Below are 23,440 nucleotides of genomic sequence, written 5' to 3'. Positions count from 1 at the left end.
TCAAACGACATGACAAAATATTTTCATCATCGCAACATTATATTCGAAATGAGCCAGTCATCATTCTTCCTATCAAGCCTTTTAGTTGGTTATATCATATAACGTTTCAGGTAAGCCGAAACCACTCAAATATGTTCAAAAGGATGAGATTCGTTGTCATCAAGGGCATCGAATACACCATCAAAATAAAGCGACAGGCAACAAAAGTCGTACTGACGTTTCCTTCAGCGCTATATCACTCTAGAGATGCTCTATGGAGTTCAAGCATTCGACGCTATTCCGTTATCCAGCCATAGTCGGATCAAAACTTGTCTCATTCCGGAGTTAAGAAACGCATGAGCTTATCGTAAACGGAGCAAATAGAAGGAAATGACCCACACACCCCAAGATGCTTTTCAAAGCAGCCAGATATCCCAAGACTATGCGTTCTACCCAGATCATCTCTCTTTTCGTCCAGCCAAAAAACCACAAAGCAATCAGTAGGCTAGGAGGAAGGCCTCGACAGATAAGTATAGTTAGCTTCAGAAATTTAATCACCATACAAGGATATAAAGTGCCATTACTTTGAAAAATGTTGCAGAGCCATGGTATATATAAAAAGTTGTAAATAAATGCAATAAAAGTTTCAACTTGTTACGACAAAGTGGGTAGTCACTTGTGTATTTCGTTGATTTATTTTCTATCATCTCTTATTAAAAAAAACATAAACTTATTTATCTTTCTTCCAGTATTTATTACATTTTCAAGATATACAAACAGAAAAAGTATTGAAACAACTATCATCAGTCAAAAGTGAATAGGAAATCGCATAAGCTGCAAAATAGCAGCCACAGACCAGATGGACTTTCATTCTTCTCCAATCACCGAAAGCTTTGAAGAAATAAAGCTTTCATTCAACAATGGCATGGATGACATCGTACCGTCCAATGGCTATCCCACTCCTGTATGTTGGTTTGAGTTTGCAAGTCTATCTACTCATTTGTGACTGACCTGGACTGCAGTTTACTCCTGTTGTCTCTCATAAAAGCCACCCGGCAGAAGCATCCAAAACAACAAGAAAACCTGCCATGTCCTTTTATGGACCCATCAGCTGCTTTCTTTCTTCTCCGCCGCCTCATACGTTGCCGAGCCCGCCAAGTGATGACATATTGCAAGAGAATCAGGTGCAGTTGAGAATGGATCAAGATGTAGTCTCAAATATGACTGAAGGGGAGAGTCAAGATTGTCAAAGATTAGGGGAATGCTTAGTGAAACATGTGCAAGAATCTGCAAGAATGGGCCTGCAAGGGAGCATACGCGCAGTGTTGAAGCAAGCCATGACTGGCGTGAGCCTGTGGGTAGGGAATTCAGAGCAGGCAGTTGGCTTCAAGTACGGAGACGAGTTTTCTTGGGCTCCACCAGGATTTGAAGAAAAGATTGAGAATGTCTTGATTGAACAAGTGAACCAGACCGTGAGAGAGTTGCTGCTGGCAGAAATTCCATCAGCAATCAAAGAAGCAATGGAGGGATCATTACTGTTAACAGGGCATGAAGAGAGCGCAAGGTCTCAACTTGAAGTATATCCGCCAGCTTCGATACCACTTGAAGATGCTTTCAACCTGCTATCACAAACACCCTTTGTGCCCTATCCGTCATCTCTTCTCTCACCCAACGACATCGTAACCTTTGGGTCTCAGGCGAAGAGTACTCCTCCCATCTCCCTGCAATCTCTTTCAACAGCCTACCAACCAGAGCACAATAACCGTCCACTGCCACTACCATTACCGGTCGATCCATCAGAGTTTGCCATGTGTCGTGAAATCAAAACAGTCCCAGACCTTTGGACAGAATATACTCTCGGATGGAAAGGTCAACCGTCTGTCAGATGCATGTATGAAGATGCCGAGAGAAGGGCAAGAACCGGAAATCGAAGATTTGCCTCGCAAGGAGAGCGAGTCTACTATCAGAGGCGAAGAGCTATTTATGAGCTTATTCAAACGTTGATAAAGATGGGATGCCCAGAAACGCAAGCTGTGCAAAAAGTGGAAAGATACAGGCAAAGATTAGACGTTGAATTGAATAAGCTGGGCGGTATCATTCCAAATCTCAATCAAGAAGATTTGGCAAAGATGTAAAGATAGCACTATTGTGTTTTCTTTGCAAACTGATATTCAAGAGAGTAACAGAGGACGGGATGTGCGGCTTAAGCTCATGATCGCTATCTAGGATTATATCTATTACATTGCTTTACATTCTTTTGTACAATACCATTGAGACATACATTGTATATCCAAGTGCCAGCAGATTATCTATACAAATTGTCTTGTAAGAAAAAACATTTTACTGATAGATTGATGTATAGAAAAACGTAGATAGTATAAGAGGAATTTATGATGTATTCTTATAGTGATTTTGACTTCTCTAGTTTGAACTAACAGTAGTAATAATAAAAAGTATCCAAGAACAACTCCAGTGTCCAGGATTCCCGGATGATTGTCAGGACTTGGGTTGAGTCTCGGGTCTTTGAACTGAAGGCGTTGAGACGAGAATGGCTTCGCTAAGAATTGTGTAGATGAAATAGAAGGCAGGTATTGAAATTGCTTTCCTGGGGAGCTATCAACAGAAAGTCATTCCTTATATCTTCTTACCTACCACCGTCACTCAATTACACTACTTTCTCAGCGTACACAATGTCCTGACCTTCCCTCTCCACCATCTTGACACTGAGCAAGTTTCTATTATAATTGGGACTGGCGGATTCCTCTTCTCTCTTGAAATACATGTCTCTAATATCAAAGTCGATGACAACTTTGCCTGGTCCAGGAGCAATCTCTGCTTGGCCGAGCTCACCTATTGACTCTGTCAGAATAGCCGCTGTGTAGACAAACAGCTGTTGGATGTAAGACAGACGAAATGAACCCATCCATATTACTGGTTGATGGGTTGTGATGAAGCTATGCAATTTCATGTTGGTTTGATAACAAAGACACATTGCAACGTCTGCTAACTGATTGGTCTTCATTGATCATGACTATTAGAAAACGCTGGGAGCCTACAGTTCTCTTTCGTTTGGCGGGTTCAATGGATCATACCAAGAGGTATCACAATCACAGAAATCCTGTTCCCACTGAAATGCAATGATTAGCGTCTTGCAATGCAACAATATACAGCATATTGTGATATTTTAATTGGCGTTGAACCACTGACCCTCCGTTTCCACGATCAACGTTAACCCGATTGAGCTCTTCGCTTTCTGGCGTTGCTCATTCTTCTTTGTTTATTCTTTTGCGTCCACCTTCAAAACCTCCATGCTCCTATAGCCCTTGAGCACTGTTCTCTACTTTATTGACAGACATAATGCCCGTTTGTTGGTACAAAATTTTCTCCAGGCGATCGCCAAAAGAGAGCAGGGTTGTTGATAAGTCGGAGAGAAGAATGAGGGCGAACGCGAGAGAGTAGATCAAGCTCTACAACGATATCAGACGTTGTAAAATCTCTTTCGCCCTATATAACACTGACTTTTTAAATCTCTTGATAGGGATTTTCCTCTTTTTTCATGTTGATATCGTCTTTATATATCCTTTTCATCGACAAATGTTTACAACAAATGGAAAATGGAGGTGGAGGTTTTGTCGGTCATTGCCGATGGCGGATCGGGACATTTTTAGAATAGGAATTGCAACAACAAAATGGCATTGTGATCTTGAAATTATAATAGAATAAAAAAAGATAAATGTCAATTTATAAAAGTATTCTTGCGAACATAACTAAAGTATCTCAAGGAATAGGAGCGATCATGTCACAAGCGACAGCATCAAAAACGCTCTCCCAGGAAGCTTTAAGACCAACGGGCTTGGTCATGCAAATCATCATGCGTCGAGACCTCTTCACTGTGAGTTTGATTCTTTGTATAGAGCGACCGAGTTGACAGAAACAGAATCGAAAGTGGTCGATTGGGCCTCTCCTAGCACAATCTGCCCACGCAGCTACTGCAGTCCTCCACAAATACCGTGACCATCCTGATGTCAAAAGATATCTTGACGGTGAAGATGGAAGAGGTTGGGAGACTATGCGAAAGGTAGTCCTTGAAGTGATTCAAAAGAAAGATAGCAAGGAGCAGTGCAAACTGACCTAGTGAAGGTATCTGATGAGTCAGCCTTGAGGGGTATTACCGAAAGATTGGATGCCATGACTAATCCAATTCCCTATCATTTGTGGATAGAGCAACCGTATGTGGTAGATGTGCTCTTCAAGGCATGCTGACTGGCGTTTGAAGTGAGGATACACCCACAGCCCTTGCATTAATACCAAATAAGCGGCCGAAACGGCTCAAAAAGATTATGGACGAAGCAGGTTGCAAGTTGTTTATGTTGGAAATGCAGTGATAAGAGCAAAAGAGAAATGGATTTCTATCTGAATGTACGTACGAGTATATATGATAAATAGAACATACACTGTTCCAAAGAATGCTAATTAACAAAGGTGGGACTGCGTAGGACGTATTAATTCAGCATCTTCAACAGTTTGGGTAGGGTATGCATAACATTCTTGATTTGAGATTGATGGTGTTTAAAACTGAAGTTTGGTTGCTCACTAGTTGTACACTTTAGGCTTGCTACCATTAACAGGTGGTTTGTTTGCTTCAGTAAGAGATGGATCGTTGCTAACAACTCTAAGACGAGCCATGGCCAAAGCCAATTGTGGCTGCTAAAGTGAATAGACGCATATCTTTGAAACCTGTCATATCTGAAACATGAAGAACTGAGGCTCTTAGTATTCGTTTTGAAGATGATGATGCTTGGCAAGACAGACTAGAGTACATCGACAGTACTCATGCGGAGTCCAAGACATAGCATAATATACTAAGAATTGCACTACCCGGCTCGAACGAAACCATGCTGTGCCTATCCAGTCGCAGAGTTGTTTTCACAAGCCTTTTGGAGTATGAGCATATTCGCATACAGTACAGGCTACCATCGTTTGATTTGCCAGAAAGACAAGTTGCTATGCTATAATGGTCGTGCAAATTGTCCATGGTTCATCTAAACAGAGGCGGATGTCACATTCAGCATCTCCATTCTCTGACCTATTTTCTCTCTGTTCTTCAATACTTATCCTTCGGCAAAATGACAACGAACGCCGACACTAGTGATTATTATCCTTGAGGGTGTGATGGTCGAAATGACCCAGGTGAAAAGATTGGTAAACACTGCCAATGAAAAGTTGGTGAATTTGAGTCCTTGGCGAAACGACACATATTTCGGCTCGATTGTATGCGAAGCCTCGGTTATGTCAATACCTTTTCTGTTTGATTAGTGGGACTATATGCAATGACAGTGAAAACCGTTAAGGTATGACAATCCATTGTAAGTTGAGGCTGGGTGACCCCCGATGAAACATAATATGAATGGTCATTCGATACGTCAGTAACGAGGTGTAGCATAGTAAACACCTGACAGCAGTATTTTGGATCATATCAGCTCACGAAGTAGACACAACTTACTCTGAGAAGGTAGATTGAGAATGGCTGTTATATTATTGTAATATTTCCCAACATCTTTCAGTAATTTGATCAGAAGCCCGATAACCTGGTACCGCCTAGGCAATGGGTTGTATGCAAGGTATACACTGCTTCCAAGACAATCTCTTTAGAGAATTCTTCTGAGGAGAATGTTATGTATATCTTTCCTCATTGTAAAAACATAATCCTGTAACAGCTTGTGGATATGAATGACTCAGTTTTGAAACTGTCATAACCGCTGCCATTCAGAATTTATCAGAAACAGAACTTCACCTGATCCAATTGTGCTTTTGGACAAAATTCTCAACAATGCCCTCCTTGACTCCGAGACGCCGAGGCCTATACTCATCACCTAATCTAATTTGGTTTGAAGATGAAAATTATACCATCATTGAGACTTTGTTGATGAGGCAAACAACTACACTTCAATAACTCCACAAACAGCTCCACCAGAAACCACATCCAATGTTTTACCCCAAGTATCTTCTATCAACTCATGTGCTGCCGTGAGGAACTTAGATGCTGGTAAGTCTGGATCATAGATGGACAATGTCGAAGGCGCCATTTGGTTTAAATCTGAAAATCCTGTTAGCAAGGCATAGTAAGGGTGCTTATGCCAGTAGCAAGAGCAGGGTATACACACCGAAAGCACTCCAATGAATTTTTATCTTTTCCCACTTTTCAGCCTTTACAGTAAGTTGGAGCTCTGCAATAGGCGTATCGACTGAGGTGGCTATTTTGATGTGATGTCGCATCTTCTCAGGGGGTGGTGAGAAAGGGAAAGACCATTCAAGAACAGAGGCGTCAAATGCCAGCGTTGGCCAGACGAGTTGAGTCTGTGAAGGATTTCAGCTATACGTGATGACTAACAGAAGACATACAAAGTTAAGTGTTAGATGCATTTGACGTATTTCTACTTCTCTTTTCACGTCACTTATATCATATCCCATCTCTGGCCAGATAGATTGTTCGCTATCTTGTTGCCATACGCTACGAGACGCATGCCATTCTATTGGTACACTAAATTTCCAGGTGTCCAAGAATGTTGAGACAGGATACACTACATCCCAATCGGAATCATAGTCGGTTAATACAGTATGTTTGAGTGGGTTCTGCGAGATATTTGAGTGGTGAGAAGAAGCAACAAAATGTGAGTGAAATTTTTCAGGAAAAGAGAGGGTTGGGCCGCGATCCATAACTGCGAGGTGAGCAGTGTGTGTGTTATCAGTGTGCTAATTACGCTGTCAATACAAAGGTCGATGCGAGTCAATCAAGGGTTGAAGAGAGCAAGACTTACGTTGTAGACGTACATCACGCCGGCTCTTTTGGGATGCATCCTGTCATAACCTCCCCATTTACCCAAAGCTAATCCTACGCTCATACCAAGTACGATCAAACTTCCTAACAGCTTTCGTTGTGAAGATCTTGATACGCGGTTGAACAGAGGAAGAAGAATGGGGAAGAAGATGATAACGAAAGATGAGGACAAGGTAGCGATAATGTGCTCAGAAGGAGCGCTTTTGCCCATGCGGCCAGTCAGTGGAGTGAAGATATCCAATATCTTACCAGTTAACCCTAGCGATGAGCATTCGATTTCTAGCAAAGCTTTTGCATAATGACTCACAGAAGTGACAGCTTCAACACCAACATAAGACAACCCGGCAGATGGTACCAAGTAACTCATCTTGAAACTCATCATTTCTGTCTCTCCCCTTCTACCAAATTTCCCAAGCTCATTCCCAATAGCCCCAAGGGTCATCAATCCAGTCATAAATGCATATATGTATGCGCTCCTGATCTTCCCTGCTTGGAGAGCAAGCATTACCCAGCTGTTATAGAGGAGTTGACCATAGTAATGAGTGGTTTCTAGTCTCGTTCTCTCTACAGGAGAAAGGGTTGACGAGAGAAGGTAATGAGTCAAAAGGAGGCAGAAGAGGACGGGAGGAGAGTAAAGTAAGAGGGGGAGGTGTTCATGTCGGAACCACAGTTGGCTGTTACCGGTAGACGAAATAGCATAGGCCAGAGCGTTGGCGCCTGAAAGACTAACTAGGAATGCCAATGGTGTACCCAAGCCAACAATGGTCAACACCTTCCACCCTTTTTTTTTCAAATTGCGAATCCCCAGAGCTGCCGCTACGGCTCCAAGCACAGCATACACCGTGTCGGCTTTTTTCATACTCCAGTGCACAAACCACTTGTCAAAGAATGAAAGATAGACCATATCTGGTGAGGAGAATGAAGCGGAAGATAGTAAAGGAGACGAAGGGGACAGAAGATGAAGAATAATAGCATGGATGTTGCTCGTAAAGTGTTGAGATGTGCCGCGTTCAAGATTATCAATTGTATCACTAGAGGTAATGCGTCAAATATAAATCAGGACGAAGAGAGGTAGCAAGTATACCGGTGAGTATGGTAAAAATAACTGTGGCCAACAACAGCCATCTACACCAGTCAGTCACTCTCTACAATTCAATCGATAATTCAAATGTCGTGATGACCTACATCCAAACCTGAAGTTCCGAGATATTTCTCGAATTGTCCAAAATCCGTGCTGATTCAATACTTTAATAACATAATTCGTTTCCTTTGAAAAAGGAGATCATACGCACTCTGACATGATAATACCGGATGAGAACACGTCGGCGGCAATAACTGTTCCTTTAGGGCTGCGCAATGAATGAAATTAGTAGGGTTCGCCTCGTTCAGAAAGAAAGATGCGCACAAAGGCGCATGTTTGAAAGCCTCAATCATCTCCTTACTTGTTGCCTGAAAGAGCAGGGCACCGCCAGTCGATCCAGCTGCTTCCAAATTGATTACAGCTCGTACGGTGGGAGCTGTAACATGTTGCGTAGAGTAAAGATGAGAACCGTCTTGAAGGGTTTCTACAAGGTATAGGTTGTTAGAAACCAGTGGAATGAAACGACAGGATGAAATGTAAAGTACCTTCTCCGCCATTCCACACTGATAAAAACCTGTGTTAACCAAAGCAGCGTTAGGGAAAGGAACGTACTGAAAATGACCGAAGCATCAAATGGGGAATTTGTCTCAATCAACACTCTAGCCACATCGAGCATGACGCCTACGCCAATACCATCACTGTCGCACATTTCAGTATGTTGATCTCATTCAAAGCAAGGTCAAAGCCTACTCGGAAGCGCCAGGAGACGACAAAGTGCTATCTATATGTGACCCCAGGAGGACTGCGTCTTTCTCTAAACGCGGTGCAGAAGTGTTGAGAGAAGGCGGATGGAAAGCTGATATTTTGAGGATAATGTTTGATATGCCCACGTAGCCTTTCAAAACTTTATGATTCAATATTTCGAACCTATTCATATTCTTGTGTCAGCTGAAACGTACATGTAGGAGCAGGAATGATGTTACGCATGAAAGCCTGAGCCTTTTTGATGCCACCATTCGCAATTCAATACACCTCCCTGCTCACACTTTTCGACTAAGCTCAATACTTGCTCCAAGACATATTCTTCGCCAGCCAATGCTTGAGGGGTGCCAACGGTGCGGCATCCTATTTTTTCAAGAGCTGCTATGTGCTTCAAGACGATCTCTTCAGATGGTTGTGGTCTACCCTTTTCGTCGCTGTAACTGTCAGATTACATCTTGAAAAGAGTATGCCACCTACTATGGCGGCTGTGGTTTGGGTAAAGCATAATGAAGCCGGGAGAACCATATGGGAAGCATTGTAAGTATCAGAGCAAGTAAGCCCCAAGAAAAATTGCTCGTCTTGTGAACCGGTAGATGTATTGGAGCTGGATCAGAGATGTGGTGATGCGAGGAGGACGATGCAGCCTTGACAGCTGGCTTTGGTCGCTCAGTCTGTAGAAAAGGATCAGACATGCTTAGCCAGCGTCTCTTGGTGCAGATAAATGAATAAAGGATTTTTTTAAATATCCAGAAACCTTTAAGAAACCCATGTAACGTCAGAGCTTGATAGATAGAAAAAGTGGAGGTAAATAAGGGCGGCGATGTCCGCTTTTATTTTGAGCAAGAGAAGACTTTTGAATCTTTCTTTTTCAGCTTTTCTCAACAAGCACTTTCATGAACTCTGCAAATTTTTCCAAAATTTGCAGCAAAATGGAGCGATACGCCAACATGTCAAGACAGGATCTGCTGCATAGGCTGGTACAGCTTGAAAAGCTATCTCGCAGTGGAGAGACAGGCCCGCTTGCTGTGTCCAAAATGCAACCTGAAGCTGGCCTACCGGTACTCACACACACAACCAAGGCAGAGCGGAGAGCCAAGAAGAAGTCAGAAAAGCCCTTCCGTTTCTCGAATCATCCTACTCGCCATATTGCCCTTCTCATTGCATACCACGGATGGCCCTATTCTGGGCTCGCCCTCCAAGCACCCTGTTCACCGGGCGGACCACCCATACCCACAATAGAGGCTGAAATACTGCAAGCTTTGGAGAAAAGTAAGCTTATCGAAGAAGGAAAGGGATGGGAAGGTTGTGAATTCGAGAGATGTGGCCGGACAGATAGGGGCGTCAGTGGAGAGGGTCAGGTGGTCAATCTTTGGGTGAGGTCAAACCGTCGCAAGGGAGACGGAGGCGAAGATTTGGGAGACGGATGGAGAGAGCCCAAGGAGCCTATCGCAAAAATAGAGACAGTACATATGGGAGGGCAAGATGAACAGCAGCACCAAAAAGCAAGTGAAACGGACAAGAAACCTCAAGAATACCCATACCCTAAACTGATCAACTCTCTATTACCTCCTTCAATTCGCATCCTTGCATGGTCCCCGCTTTCTTCCAACTTTTCATCTCGCTTTTCATGCACATACCGCCACTACCGTTACGCTTTTCATCTGCAGCCCACTCTCACCTCTCCACCTCTCGATCTAGAACAGATGAAAAAAGGCGCGCAGTATCTGATAGGCGAACATGATTATAGAAACTTTTGCAAATTAGATGGTAGCAAGCAAATTGAAAACCACACTCGTGGGGTCTTGCAAGCCTACTTTTCGTCGAACGCGGATCAAGGTGTTGGCGGAGGAATGGTTGTTTTCAACTTGATAGGCACCGCTTTCTTATGGCATCAAATCCGTCACATTATTGCTGTTCTGTTCCTTATAGGAGCTCAACTAGAGCCCCCTACGCTCGTTCAAGACCTCCTCAATGTAGAGAAGTTTTCAAGTAAACCACACTACACTATGGGTCATCCATTGCCTCTCACTTTACACAAATGCGGGTACGAAACGGGTGAACTTGATTGGAGGTTTTCGGGTTATGATGGTCCTTTTCAGAACTTATCTCCTACAGAAAGAGAGAAAAAAACTAGAGAGGCGAATGTTGGGATGGAGGGATTGGCAAGAACATTGGAAGTGGCAAGACAGGCAGCCGAGCTCAAAGCATGGCAAGTTTCTGGATCACTCCGTACACTCGTTCGGATTCTCGGCTCGCCACTTCCTGAGAAAGCTTTATCCCAGGAAGAAAATTTTCAAAATAAGGAGCAAACACTATGGCCAATAGGTGGAGGTGAATACATGCAGACTGGCCAATATAGGAGAGTGGAAGACCGACCAAGAGGCGAAGAACCAGAAGAAGTGAATAGGAAGTGGAAAGAGGGGAAGGGGAAGGCAAGAAGAGAGAAGAGGGAAGAGAACGGGAGAATAGAAATTCGTGAGAATGAGTAAGCCATATTGAGTAGCTATATTGATATTGTGTACTACGTTGCTCCACTAGATCTGAAATTGATATCTTTGGCTCACCATTAAGATAGGTGAGACGCAGGAAATGACGACTATTAATGTCTTACTGAATAACGAATGAATCCGTGACATAGCTCTATCCGTATGTACAATTGAAAGGACGTATGTCAAACCTTGGTGAATTGACATACTATCACTAAGCATAAAAGTATATTCTAGGGAAAGTTCAAAACATGATCCATTTAGACTCATGTTTGTCCCGCCCAGTACAGCCAAGTTTTTCAATGGTTTCGTCGAGCTTAGTAACGACATTCTCTACCAGTTATCTCAATTCCCGAATGATTTTTATTTTATATCCATCATCAACCTGTCAATCTTATCGCCTACATTCCTATCTTATTCTAACAGAACATAGGTCCGGTCCATTGTATGCGCGAACTCCTTGCAAAATAACGAATCCCTGCTTTATGGTCGTATTTGCCCTAGATCTTGTGCTAGAGCTGGAACAAAACTTGGTGGCCCTTGGGGTAGTGCTCCAGGAAACCCAGGAGGGGGTCTAAATCCCATCGGACTTGCTTGTGGACCTCCCGGGCCAGGCGAGGCATTATTTGAAGGAAATAGCGGTGGGCGAAAGGGAGGCATACCTGGCGGAGGACCGGCGCCAGGCATTCCAGGAGCAGAAGGGGATGCAGAAGGCGGGAAAGGTGGTCGGAAAGGCGGAGCGCCAGTCGCAGGAGGGTAAAAGAATGGAGATTGTCCAGGAGGAGGCTGAGACAGAGGCGGATAACCTTGGAAATCTACTTTCAACTCAAAACTTATGAGAAACCGGTGAACGTACCAGGGCCAGTAGCCAGAGGATTCATGAATCCCGCGCCCATTCGCATACTCGGCGCCATCATCATCTGATTTCTGCCACCACTCTCATGCTGCTGGATGATTTGGTCGATGAGCGTTTGAGCCTGATTACCACCCAGACCGGCAAAGTAATCTCGAACGTTGGCGACGTGATTACGACCCGAATTGTGAGCTTTGCGGGCATTCATTGAGTCATGAGTGAGGTAGCTATGGCTGTCAGAGTTGTGCAGAGAGGATTCTGATAGTACTCACATATCGCAGTAGTCACAATAGTATTTGCCCATCTTTATCGTTTTCGTTTAGAAAAGACAGATGAAGAATGTAGAATAAATTAAAATTGGAGAATAGCAATAGCGGCAAGCCTAATCGCATAAAATTAGGCACACCATCAATGCTGTTTTTTTCTACACATGTTAATGGTGCCTAAATTAGTTAGGCGCCAGAACCATCTGAAAACGACGTGTTTATAACCATTAATTCATGTTCTTTTATATTTTTGTATTTAGACTTGATATGTAGAAAACATCTAGTCCCTTACACCAAAATACAACGCAGCTTTTCGGCTGACCTCATGGCGAAGCAATCCATTCAGAGTCGATCCCAAGACTGGGATTGGGTTGGCACAGAGATACAGTCGGCTTCACAAATTACTCTCTCACATCGACGACGAGCAGCTGGTCTATCTGGCGCGAAGCCTTGTCTGCTGGATTCTCAGAAGGATGATAAACAGAAGAACAGTTCCACTTCACGGCTGAATAAGAAAGGAAAAGACAGTTTGTGCAAGGCCAGATCATGTCGAAAAAACTACCAGTGTTACAACTGGCTCAAAATGGAACATTATCAGAACCCCGGTGCCAGGAAAGACTACGTATACGAGCGAATGGGTGCTGTTTCGGAAGAGAGAGAGGGACCTGCTGGGCTTTTGAATCTCGGAGCTACTTGTTATGTAAGTTGTTTGATGATTTTAATGCTAATTTACGCCAGGCAAACGCCTTTTTACAATTGTGGTATCGCAATATAGCCTTTCGTAATGGTGTTTACGCTTGTGTAACGACGGAAGTAAGTGTATGGTTGCTTGACCATGGCTGAGCAGTCAGACTTCCCCATTGTACCATCTCGCATTAGTGTTCGCTATGCTTGAATACTCTGATAGAAGGATTGTAGATCCATTGTGTTTGATTCACGCTTTACGACTCAAAGAGAGTGATCAGCAAGATGCTGCCGAGTGCGTCGTCTTTTATACTTTCATCTATCCTTGTTTAAACTATGAGCAGATTTTCAAAACTCTTCTTATCGCTCATTGCCTCAGAATTTTCCAAGCATGCAAATCTCGATGTTAGATCGCTTGTCACAGACCAATTTGAGGGTACGATGCGCTACATTACACAATGCGAATGTGGCTACGAGAGCGCAACTGAGACTACTTTTCTTGAGCTTGAGCTCGATCTCCAGGACAACACTACTCTACAAAATCAACTTGAAACGATGATGCAGCCCGAGCTTCTAGATGATGATAACAGGTATAACTGTCCGCAGTGCCAGCAAAACAGGAAAGCGACGAGGAGACAGGTGCCTGTAAAGCTTCCGCCAGTCATTCACTTTTCGCTCATGAGATTTGTGTATGACTCAATCAGTATGTCTAGGAAGAAGATCAATGCGAATATAAAGTATCCGAAGGAAATTGTCTTGGGGAATTCATACTATGATTTAAGAGGAGTGATATCGCATACAGGATCCAGTGTAAGTGCTATAGACTGCCAATGCGTTTCTCACTCACAGTATTGTTTCGGTAGGCACATTATGGACATTTTATATGCGAGACATATGACGAAATCGATGATACATGGTATATCTGTGATGACGAACTAGTAATATCTAAACCAGAACGACCCCGCAAAAAAACTAGACTCAATCGACCTAATTCTGGTGACAATGAAGAATCATCGAAAGATGCATACATGTTGGTATACTCAAGAAGAGATGGTAAGATTTTTCCAAGAGAGCCCCCGAAAAATGTTATGAATAGGGTTGAGGAAGAAAATGCTCTGTTCAGGCAACAAAGGGACAAGGAAGGGGTTCAAATGCAAGCTTTCTATGATGAGTGGGAGCACATTAAAGGGGCAAAAATGGATTTTGTAAAAAGTCTTCCCGGCGTCAGTTTATTCGTTAAGTGAAGACATTACTGACCTAGTATAGACCGATTACATCGTACCTAGAGAGGCCCTCTTGAAATGGATGGAGACTAAAGAGTTTCAAAGATTATATGTACAATTCGACTATTCCTCCATTCTATGCTCTCACTTCCAAATCGATCCGACCAAGACGTTTGACGTGTTGACAATCTCTTGGAACGCTCACGAGAAACTTACCCAGTATTTTGACCCACCTGAAATTGATATATGTCGCATTTGTATTGAGAAGGGTTTTATGGTGCGTTTAGATAAAGCCAGACGACAAGCCGTTTTAGCCCGCTTTAATGAGCTCAACAGTCTCGAAGAAGCAGATCAATGGTGTCTACCCAAGCTGTGGCTCTCACATTGGCGTAACGGCAAGTTGCCGCCTGATGCTTTGCCCATATCGGAGGACTACACCTTACTTTGCCCTCACAACGAGCCTTCTCCTAAGATGCCCGCGTGGACAACCGTGAATTCACAAGCTCTTGCATTCCTACAATCTATTTTCGGTCCATTTCCTTCTATACAATCTACGTATATTGCCTGTCCAACATGCTCTCAAGACGCAGATGCCGACATTCAAAAAATCAAAGATTGGAAGTCAGACGTTAAGATTGATAGATTGATCAAGAGAAACCTCGACCCAAGTCCACCAGCCTTTGGAATCGATTATTATGTGTTGCCAGAAACGTTTCTAAAAGCATGGGGAAGATACACAAAAGCGCCAGGAGAAAAGAGACCGTCACTACAAATGAACTTGTGTCAACATGGCTTATTGGATTTTGACCCGCAAATGGAAAAGCCAAGAATTATAAATGAAGCTGGCTGGAAACTGATATGTCAAAAGTATGACCATTGTTGTCTTCATCACATACGCTCAATACCTTATTAGATATGGCAATCATGTGCCAATTACTGTGAAGTTTGGAGCAAAACCAACAAAAGGAAAAAGGACTACTATAACATCGTTTTCGCCTGCCGTGTGTGAGCCATGCAGAGTCCACAGGTCAGTAAAGTTTGAGAGAGGACTATCGCTAATTGGCAATTAGGCTTTCGTCGTATACAGAAGTGTGTGTCTCTATCGTACTTCGAGCTGCTTTGGAGGATGCAGATGACGTCGATATTCCCCCGAAACGTATTTTTTCTTACTCCTATCGTTCCTTATCCAAATCTTATCAAGTTTATACATCTGGCGAGAACTCTGTCTTGAGCCTCAAAGCCAACATTTTTTCACAAACGGGTTTGGTTCCATTACTCCAAGACTTGTACTATAAAAACAGAAAGTTGGACAATGAAGAGACGCTGATAGAGATGGGATATCTGAATGGTGATGAAATGACATTGATACAGGTTGAGGAAGACAAGCAGTTTGATGAAGATAGTGATAAAGTGAATGAAAAAGAAGGTTTTGGAGACACGGGACTTCTCTTTAGAATCAGTAAGTGATCAGATTTACTTTACAAAGCGTTTACGCTGATGAGTTTAGCATGCCCAGATTGTACGTATGAGAATGAAGGGACAGCCAATTGCTGTAAATTATGTTCTACGGTGATTAAACAGTATTACTGCTTGGTCCTAGAACTCATTTTTGAATAGCTATTGTAATGAATAACCTGTAGTTGAAAATTCCATTGAAGACGGACTGGACAAGACAAACTTGAATAACATCAAGTCAAGGCTGAGCGGGTGTAGATATATCTGGTCAAGCGATGGACTTCCTGTTTGTATTCTCCATTGTACAGACATACTCTAATCCACGCCATAGCGATTCATGGCTGCTTGTAGTCCAGACAATGTTCAAAAAGTTAGGCGCAGAGTTGAATGCCTGACGGACTGTACGAAACATGCTTCCCCTCCACTGTCTGGTCGTATCAATCAACCTCTTTGAGAAAGCGCGTAAACTATCTCCTGATACATGCACTCTAGGCCAGGCCAAAATATATCTTTATTTCATATCATCTGTCGTCCAACACTTTTCAAAAAATAGCTGTGATATCAAGATGCAGCTCTATGTAACCTCTATGACCTGTTGGAAAAGCAAGCAACGTTATACTTCCACCACTGGATTCATATCGATAACGGTCCCAAACGAACTGGTCAATCAAAAGAATACAATGCAAACAGCGATGTTTATCCATTAACTGTTTCTGAGCCCGTTTACTTCTCTCCAATAGACTTTCTTGATAGCATTACAATGTCCATGTCAATCTGATGAAGGAAAATGGCTAGGATGTCATGATCCATTCCTGTTGAATATATTATGATTTCCTCAAAGCTCACAAGGCCAACTTGGAATCGGCGATATCATTTGACAGCCTACACATAGCAAAACATTCATTCACCATCTCGCCCCTCTCCTTTTCCTTCAAACCTGTAAAAGAGACGGTCGGAGGGCTGAAAGGATGGTGTCAATACTTCCTTTTTTGCTCTCCGTTACATATCTATGCAGCAGGCGACTTATATGAGGCAGTATTCCTGGGTGATGTTAAGATACGATCTGTTCGACACCTTGCATTGGCAAGATAACTTCAAAGAAAGTTCTCTAACGGTCAAAACCTCTCCTTCCAACTTACATATCCGTTCTAATCTCAAATATAACCCATCAGGATGAGGCCGGCCCTTAACCTTTTTTTTCTCTCCCTACTTTTGGGAAACATATCAGCCTACGCCGCCGAAGCGTCCAGCTCTGGCCCTACGAGTTGCGCCCATACAAAAACCGTTATTGAAACCAAGACCGTCTATTCCACTCAAAGCAATCCCACCGACACTGGGGGAAACCAGCCTTCCAGTGTTGAGAGCAACAAACCTTCAGGAAGTAGCGGGAACGCCACACCTTCAGGAAGCAGTGGAAACGCCACACCTACCAATACTGGTCTACCAAAGAATCTGAAGCTCAAAAATCCCATAGTAGGTTGTGAATGTGGCTACAACGTCACCTCTCTAAACGTCTACTTTCCTTACCACTACTCGTTCTTCTTCGACTCACTCAATGCTCTGGGAAAAGTCAACTGGGACGATTCTCAATGGTTGAGAAACGATGGCGAATTGGTTCAACAAACGACGAAAGACGGCGTTGGATGCAAAGGGAGAAAGGACAACGTCTATATCGATGATAGGGATCTGGTACTCAAAGTTCCAAAAGATCAGAAAGTGAGCGCCGAGATGAATTGCGCCGAGATTGTCTACAAGGAGAAAAAAATTACTGGAGGTATCTTCCAAACGACTGCCAAGCTCAACGGTGTACTAGGAACCGCTCAAACATTTGTTCGTGTCTTTCTCCAAGAACGAGGCTAATCAAAATGGTTAGCGGCTGAACCATTCAACTACCACCGGTCAAGACGAAGTCGATCTCATGATTTATAGCTCAGAGATTGATAAGATCGGTATGCGTAACAACAATTACCATGTGCGTTATCTTCTTGTTTCCTCTTGATCATGTTCTCATAAACGTTTTTCTAGTATGACCAAGGTGTAAGAGCGGTTGCTTTTCATACGTCGAGAACATAATGGCTGATGGTTTTCGATTGAATTAACTCCATGAATTTCTTCAGCAAAAGATCGATCAACGTCAGGTGGCCTTTCCCGATGTCAAAGAGAATGATCCCAGAGAGATGTACAGCAACTATACGTGAGTGCTGTGAAAGAGACGCCGGCTCAAGGTGAATGGTAGTATCGTTTGGTTGGACGACACTACAGCGAGATACTTCAATGATGTCAAACAAGACTCGCCCACTGACTATCGTAAGCTTGCTTTGGTCTTTACTGTTGTCGTGAGTTGACAAGATGTGGTAGATCTCCAGAAAGGGGAGAGTATGGTATTTGGGATTAACCACTGGACCGACGGTGACAAAGGTCAGACCGCAGGGCCTCCCAAGGACAAGGATGCGTTGCTTCGAGGTGCGCTGGGTATACTAGTGACGTGAGGGTGGCTGATGGATGTTGCGATCATAGTTCTTCATGTCTTGATGTACTACAAGACAGAAGATGTGTCCAAGATGAGTGATCTATCAAACAACTGCCAGCAGAAAGACATTTGTCAAGTATAGCGATGTTTGCCAAAAATCGATACGTTGGGTAAACAGAAACGGGTGAGTGTAGTAGATAAGATGTATATACCAGGAGTTGTTTGGATTGTGTAAGGCAGAGCTTGATGGCTGGTTGGAAAAGCAAGCATCTTGACTGCCGTATGTTGAGTGATGGATAGCACTTGATAATAGCCAAGGTGTTCCCATAGAGAATTGAATACAAACATCTTCAATGTAAACATTAGTCATGTCCTCTTTAATGATTACCATGTGAGCTTTAAACACCGACTATCTGAAATCCATTCCACGAGATTTCTACTTGATCAACTGAAATACAAAAGAATCAGTCGTTGTTCTTCGGAGGATGTCTTGAACGTTACCCATAGGGTATACATCCGGGATGGTCGCATTGTTCAAGGCTCGGTAACCGCATACCATCCTACATTTGCCATTTCCTTTACTGACAAGGAAAACGGGCGAGGCCCACGGCGAGCTAGAGGACCCAAGACGATCTGAGTTGATGTGCTCAGCTATCATTTCCTTAAATTTGGGGAGAAGAGCTTCGGGTATGCGATACGATGAAGACTTCTTTGCTATCGTATCCGGCTTTAAGTTTATTTCAAACTGTACGCCTGACTTATTTCTTGTGTTTTCTGGAAAGTCCTGTACGTCTCCCAGATTATCACAAAAAAACATCTCTATAGGTTCTCCTCAATTCATTGACAAATTGTTTGTGACTTGCCATGGATCTCAGAGGCGGAGAGTAAACAACAGTCGGCGAGAGCGAAACCACTTTACCTATCTTGGATTTTTCGCCCATGCTTACATAGCCTCCATCTGCCAGTAGTCGCCTGAATGCTGGGCATCCTTCCAGCAAGCGATGTCTTTTGAAAAAATTCATTCCCAGAATCCCATTATATGTTGCGTTTAGTTTCATCACCACGCCCGAAACTGAGTATATTCTTTCTCCTATGCGGATCCTACCACTAGTAGACTGGGTGACAACCGGTCCAACCTTTCCACCTGCCAAGACGATCCTCTTTGGTCCAATTTCGCTACTCACTCTCCATCCTGAACTTTTCACCAACGAAGGATCGAAAAACGAGGTTGCAGCTCCCGTGTCGAGAAGAAGTCTAAGATTCTTCGGAGCTATTGGGACAGAGGACCTATCAGCGAGTGCAGTGGCATTGATAGTTAAGAGAGACTGGAAGAGGGCATACCGAGAGTATTCCTTCTCTGGAGCTGTCACAAAATCGCTGGCATAACCCAATTGAATTTCCTCCGCGTCTAATTGAAACGCTTGTCCTTTAGGCAGACGATAATTTCCCCTCTGAGGACAAGCCGAACTAATGTGCCCAACCTGACGGCAGTTATAGCACCTGTCCCTTCTGGCCAATTCCTCCCGGACCTGTTTCCCTTCTGGCAACGTAAAATGTGGAAGTCTGTTCTCCTTGTCTTAATAAAATCCAATGGGTCTCTGTCACAACCTTCTTCTCTTGCTTGATTGCAGGCTGGCAGATACTCGCAACAAATTCGGTTTCTTGGGTTCTAGGTAAATCTGAGGTTTGGGACTAGGTCTAGATTGTCACGGCCTGTCCTGTAATTCACTGCGAATGCAGGCTGGAAAAGTCTGTGTTGGTTTTCTGTGGTATTTTCTGGGTTTCTAGGTACTAGGTTCTCGACTGTATGTATGTTTTAATCTATAGCAGGCCTAAGTAATTTGATACCCAAGGACTTGCATTAATAGAAATATAAAGAAGAACTAAGATACAAGTAACGTTAACTATATACACCAGCCTCCACCGTCGGACATCCCTCCATCTCCGCAGGGGTTACAGTAAGACTGTAACATAGATGTAGTCTGGGGATGCAATATTCTTTAAATATAATAGGCCTAGAGTATAATCTCCTGGACATACATTAATAAAGATATAAAAGAAAGAGAGAAACTAAGATACAAATGTAAACTATATACACAGACCTCCATCGGCGGACATCGCCGCAAGTTACAGTAAGACTGTAACATCGAGCTCTAGCTGGATAATGCTAGGAGCTAACTTCCTGTTCTTGGGTGGATTTTTGCATTCTGAGATGCGATGCCCGACTTGTCTACATCGGTAACAACGCATCTCCTTAGGCGCGTTTTTTGTATTTTTTCCACTGGTCGTAACAGCGCGAGTCCAAGGTTTCTTATTCATAGGGGATTTGTTACAGTTCTGTAACAATAGGTTATAAGCAATGCATAAGTTGGTGTTCGAGCACCATTAACAATCCCTTTTGGGTTAATTGATGCACTGGTTAATACCGTAATAGGATTCCACATGATGCCCACGGGAACTCTCTTCCTTTTCCATTAGGTGGCTAGCTTGATCTCCTATGTGCTTTCGCACCTCTTTCAACGTCCCCGTCGACAACAATGAGCTTCCCTTCACTATCTGATATAATTCATCAGATAGGCCGGCAACGTAGTGGTAGACTGTCGTGAATTAAATACCAACAATTAAATAATACGCTCCGGACCAAAAGGTCACAATGATGCAAGCGGAATTGCATCATTATTTGTTGGCTATATCCCCTGAAATACCCAGAGTATTACATAGACAGTATGCCGCTCATCTGGGTAGCATGCTGTCCCTTCTATATTTCTTCTATGGTACAGACATTTGGCGTCGAATTCGGCCCAATCGGAAGTCCTTCTCATGGACAACTTGGTCCATCTTCTTCTTTCGGATACTTCCCAGCCGCTGGGAAGGTTGTTATGACCCTGCACACACAAGGTCATAACACGTGGATACAGGCAGGATACTAGATATATATCATATATATAGAGTAGGTAGTTGTTGAGGATTCTCCTTGAGAATTCAAATATCATATGTTACACATATAGGCTGTTATCACTATTACTTCCAATTATCAGTATCGTCCAGTCCCATTCGGATACGTTACCGTTATATCGTCAACATGGCCACCAGCGCCATTATTATCATCGTCCACCTGTGTCGTTATCCCAGCCGCCGGCACTGGTCGTAACAAAGGTTATCCTTCTTGAAGGCGTTGATCCATGTGTGGAGGGATAAAGCCTTCTTTGCCATGAGCTTGCCCACATCCACGATCTATTCCTCTAAATCATCGGATCGGATAGATGCGTTGGCCACTTCTATGGCCGCTCGGCGCCTTCCTTTATCCAGATCGGCATCTCCTGAGTCACCTATTAACTCTGCCGCCCTTAGTGTTTCTCCAACTGATGGAGATGTAACAGAATTGCTTCTGTATCTCTTGCCGGACCAGTGAACGTATTTACATCCGGTTTCTTCACGCTCTCTTTGTCTCTTGACAATTTCGCGAATCTCTCTTCGCGCTCTTCGCGAGCGACCATGAACTTCATCAAGCTCGTTAATAGCGCTAACTGGCTATCTTCAGACTCTTCTTCAACGGAGGTCTTTCCTCTTGTAGAAGGCGCCAAGATTTTCTAACCTTCGTGCTAGAGTTTTGAAAAAAGTGTAGGCTTGAGTGCGTCACTGTAATTACAATCGGTATTAATTAAGGAATACGTAATTACTATTGTCACGAATACAGCAAAACTAGCACTTGTTTGCTGCATAGACAAGGAAGAATGAATGAGAAATTTATCTATCATCCAACCTTTATCCATCCATGTTCCCTCTCTTAATCCCTCGGCGTTCCAGAGTGTGGCGATGTGGAGGGCTTGCACTTACAGGCACCCAAGCCTACAGTAGGACGGAGTAATTAACTCACAACACATTGTATGCTACACATCAAGTTGGTCTTTGAATATGTTCTATTTCTCGCAAACTTTGCAGATAATCCATCAATAATTAACATAAACAGAGATAATTCAAATACAACCATTTGAGCGACAGATACAAAACAGTTGTCTGCTTTCAGTGTTCGAAGATGCAGTGTGTGTTCAACTACGTCCTAAACTTTGTATTCCTTCATTTCAGCCAATTCAGTTATCACCATATGCCAATGCTTGCGGGCCTGCAGTAAATATAGCTGCAGATTGGATGGCGATGCAGCTGCAGGAGAGACTTCATTAGGTGTTTGCAAGGACTGTCCTTGGTCATCTTGGAATCCATGGCATAATCCTATGGATGTAGAGACTCCAGCGATGGGCGTCTCGTTGATTTAAAAGATTGTTGCAGTGAGTTTTGAGTAGCATTCCTCCTATCGCTCAGCTGTGAGGAGGTAGGACTCGAAGCTCTGGACCTCTTGGAGCGTTCCTCTGGTACATGGGCATTACTTAGGAAAGCGAGGTGGAGAGGAAGAAACTGTTTCAACAGGTTTCTCCAACGTTTATAGGCCATAACAAGTTGGTCTCATAGTCGTTAGTGGGGTTATTATAGAGAGGTTCTTTTGGAGGGTCAATTGCTGGAAGGCGAGCCAAGAGTATATTTGCTTCTCGAGGAATGGACTTGAATGGGCATGAGAAACCAAACAATCACGCCAGTCATCTTTTCATTCGTAGGTATGGTGGCTGTATCGCTTATGAAATTCACAGTATGCCTCTTTGTTATATTTCGTCCCCTTTGCAGGTGAACCTCCTATTTGTCTTTGCCTTTGCGCTTGAGTGTAAAGCTTGACCGCATATCTTCGTGAGTAGGAGGTTTGACGCCTCTTGTAATTAATGTCGGTGGCATCTTGAACGTTTGCCACAGTCAGCATCTCCCGCTGATAGAGCCACTCCTTCAATTGCCCATACGATGGTGCCAGCGAACTGATGATTTGGATGGCCAAAATATCCTCTGACAAGGAGGTGCCCGTCTGACAGAAAGCTTTGTACGTGTCCATCATTTTACCTATGTGCTCCTATGGATCCGATTCTTCTTCCATACATCGAGTTGTCAGCTGAGAAAGATTGACCATTTGAATTGGATTCTGGACAGCATGTTTACTCTCCAAATGCTTCAGTGATAAGAGTGTTTTGGAGTCCTGGGTTCTTTGGAGAAATAAGCGTAAAGCTCTCTCGTCTCTCTAGTAAGTTTTCGTCGACAATCGTTGAGAGCTTATGTTTGGTAACCGCGCGATCTTCACGATCCCGTTGGCACCATCTCTTTCCGTCATCTGTGAGGTTGTTTGAGAACGGCAGGAATCCTTGGATTCCACTGTGAAAGGTGCCGTCCCGTCTACTATCTCAATATATTTCGTAATGGCAAATTCTATGATGGTTCGATGCCAGTCCGAAAGTTTCTCATTCCGCA

At 43.4% G+C, this 23,440-nt stretch overlaps 7 protein-coding genes across 7 annotated transcripts; 5 read left to right on the top strand and 2 right to left on the bottom strand.

Moving 5' to 3' along the window:
- Positions 1-838: 838 nt before the first annotated feature.
- On the top strand, positions 839-2,114 carry L203_102935 (uncharacterized protein; the record flags this gene model as incomplete). The annotated part of the gene is made up of 2 exons (XM_066212343.1): positions 839-943; positions 1,002-2,114. 2 exons carry the CDS (start codon positions 839-841, stop codon positions 2,112-2,114), a joined length of 1,218 nt encoding a protein of 405 aa, XP_066068440.1.
- A 1,661-nt stretch (positions 2,115-3,775) lies between these two features.
- L203_102934 (uncharacterized protein) lies at positions 3,776-4,364 on the top strand (the record flags this gene model as incomplete). Its single annotated transcript, XM_066212342.1, has 4 exons — positions 3,776-3,871; positions 3,917-4,069; positions 4,120-4,208; positions 4,256-4,364. The coding sequence occupies 4 exons, from the start codon at positions 3,776-3,778 to the stop codon at positions 4,362-4,364; spliced, it is 447 nt and encodes a 148-aa protein (XP_066068439.1).
- Positions 4,365-5,918: 1,554 nt separating this feature from the next.
- L203_102933 (uncharacterized protein) lies at positions 5,919-9,352 on the bottom strand (the record flags this gene model as incomplete). The annotated part of the gene is made up of 14 exons (XM_066212341.1): positions 5,919-6,076; positions 6,144-6,336; positions 6,382-6,732; positions 6,798-7,061; positions 7,125-7,848; positions 7,902-7,942; positions 8,003-8,051; positions 8,110-8,166; positions 8,223-8,382; positions 8,444-8,461; positions 8,511-8,596; positions 8,649-8,825; positions 8,882-9,094; positions 9,138-9,352. 14 exons carry the CDS (start codon positions 9,350-9,352, stop codon positions 5,919-5,921), a joined length of 2,706 nt encoding a protein of 901 aa, XP_066068438.1.
- A 237-nt stretch (positions 9,353-9,589) lies between these two features.
- L203_102932 (tRNA pseudouridine(38-40) synthase) lies at positions 9,590-11,149 on the top strand (the record flags this gene model as incomplete). Its single annotated transcript, XM_066212340.1, has 1 exon — positions 9,590-11,149. One exon carries the CDS (start codon positions 9,590-9,592, stop codon positions 11,147-11,149), a length of 1,560 nt encoding a protein of 519 aa, XP_066068437.1.
- A 480-nt stretch (positions 11,150-11,629) lies between these two features.
- On the bottom strand, positions 11,630-12,303 carry L203_102931 (uncharacterized protein; the record flags this gene model as incomplete). The annotated part of the gene is made up of 3 exons (XM_066212339.1): positions 11,630-11,952; positions 12,003-12,226; positions 12,272-12,303. 3 exons carry the CDS (start codon positions 12,301-12,303, stop codon positions 11,630-11,632), a joined length of 579 nt encoding a protein of 192 aa, XP_066068436.1.
- Positions 12,304-12,590: 287 nt separating this feature from the next.
- Positions 12,591-15,798, top strand: L203_102930 (uncharacterized protein; the record flags this gene model as incomplete). Its single annotated transcript, XM_066212338.1, has 9 exons — positions 12,591-12,965; positions 13,117-13,244; positions 13,294-13,759; positions 13,813-14,172; positions 14,216-15,039; positions 15,086-15,199; positions 15,243-15,631; positions 15,680-15,741; positions 15,790-15,798. 9 exons carry the CDS (start codon positions 12,591-12,593, stop codon positions 15,796-15,798), a joined length of 2,727 nt encoding a protein of 908 aa, XP_066068435.1.
- Positions 15,799-16,800: 1,002 nt separating this feature from the next.
- Positions 16,801-18,159, top strand: L203_102929 (uncharacterized protein; the record flags this gene model as incomplete). Its single annotated transcript, XM_066212337.1, has 7 exons — positions 16,801-17,457; positions 17,501-17,599; positions 17,766-17,821; positions 17,864-17,934; positions 17,986-18,008; positions 18,058-18,090; positions 18,145-18,159. The coding sequence occupies 7 exons, from the start codon at positions 16,801-16,803 to the stop codon at positions 18,157-18,159; spliced, it is 954 nt and encodes a 317-aa protein (XP_066068434.1).
- Positions 18,160-23,440: the final 5,281 nt, after the last annotated feature.

This window comes from Cryptococcus depauperatus, chromosome 3 (assembly GCF_001720195.1).
Source record: "Cryptococcus depauperatus CBS 7841 chromosome 3, complete sequence".
Lineage (NCBI taxonomy): Eukaryota > Fungi > Basidiomycota > Tremellomycetes > Tremellales > Cryptococcaceae > Cryptococcus > Cryptococcus depauperatus.
Note: the sequence above shows the minus strand (reverse complement) of the source record. Positions and strands in the feature narration are given on the sequence as shown.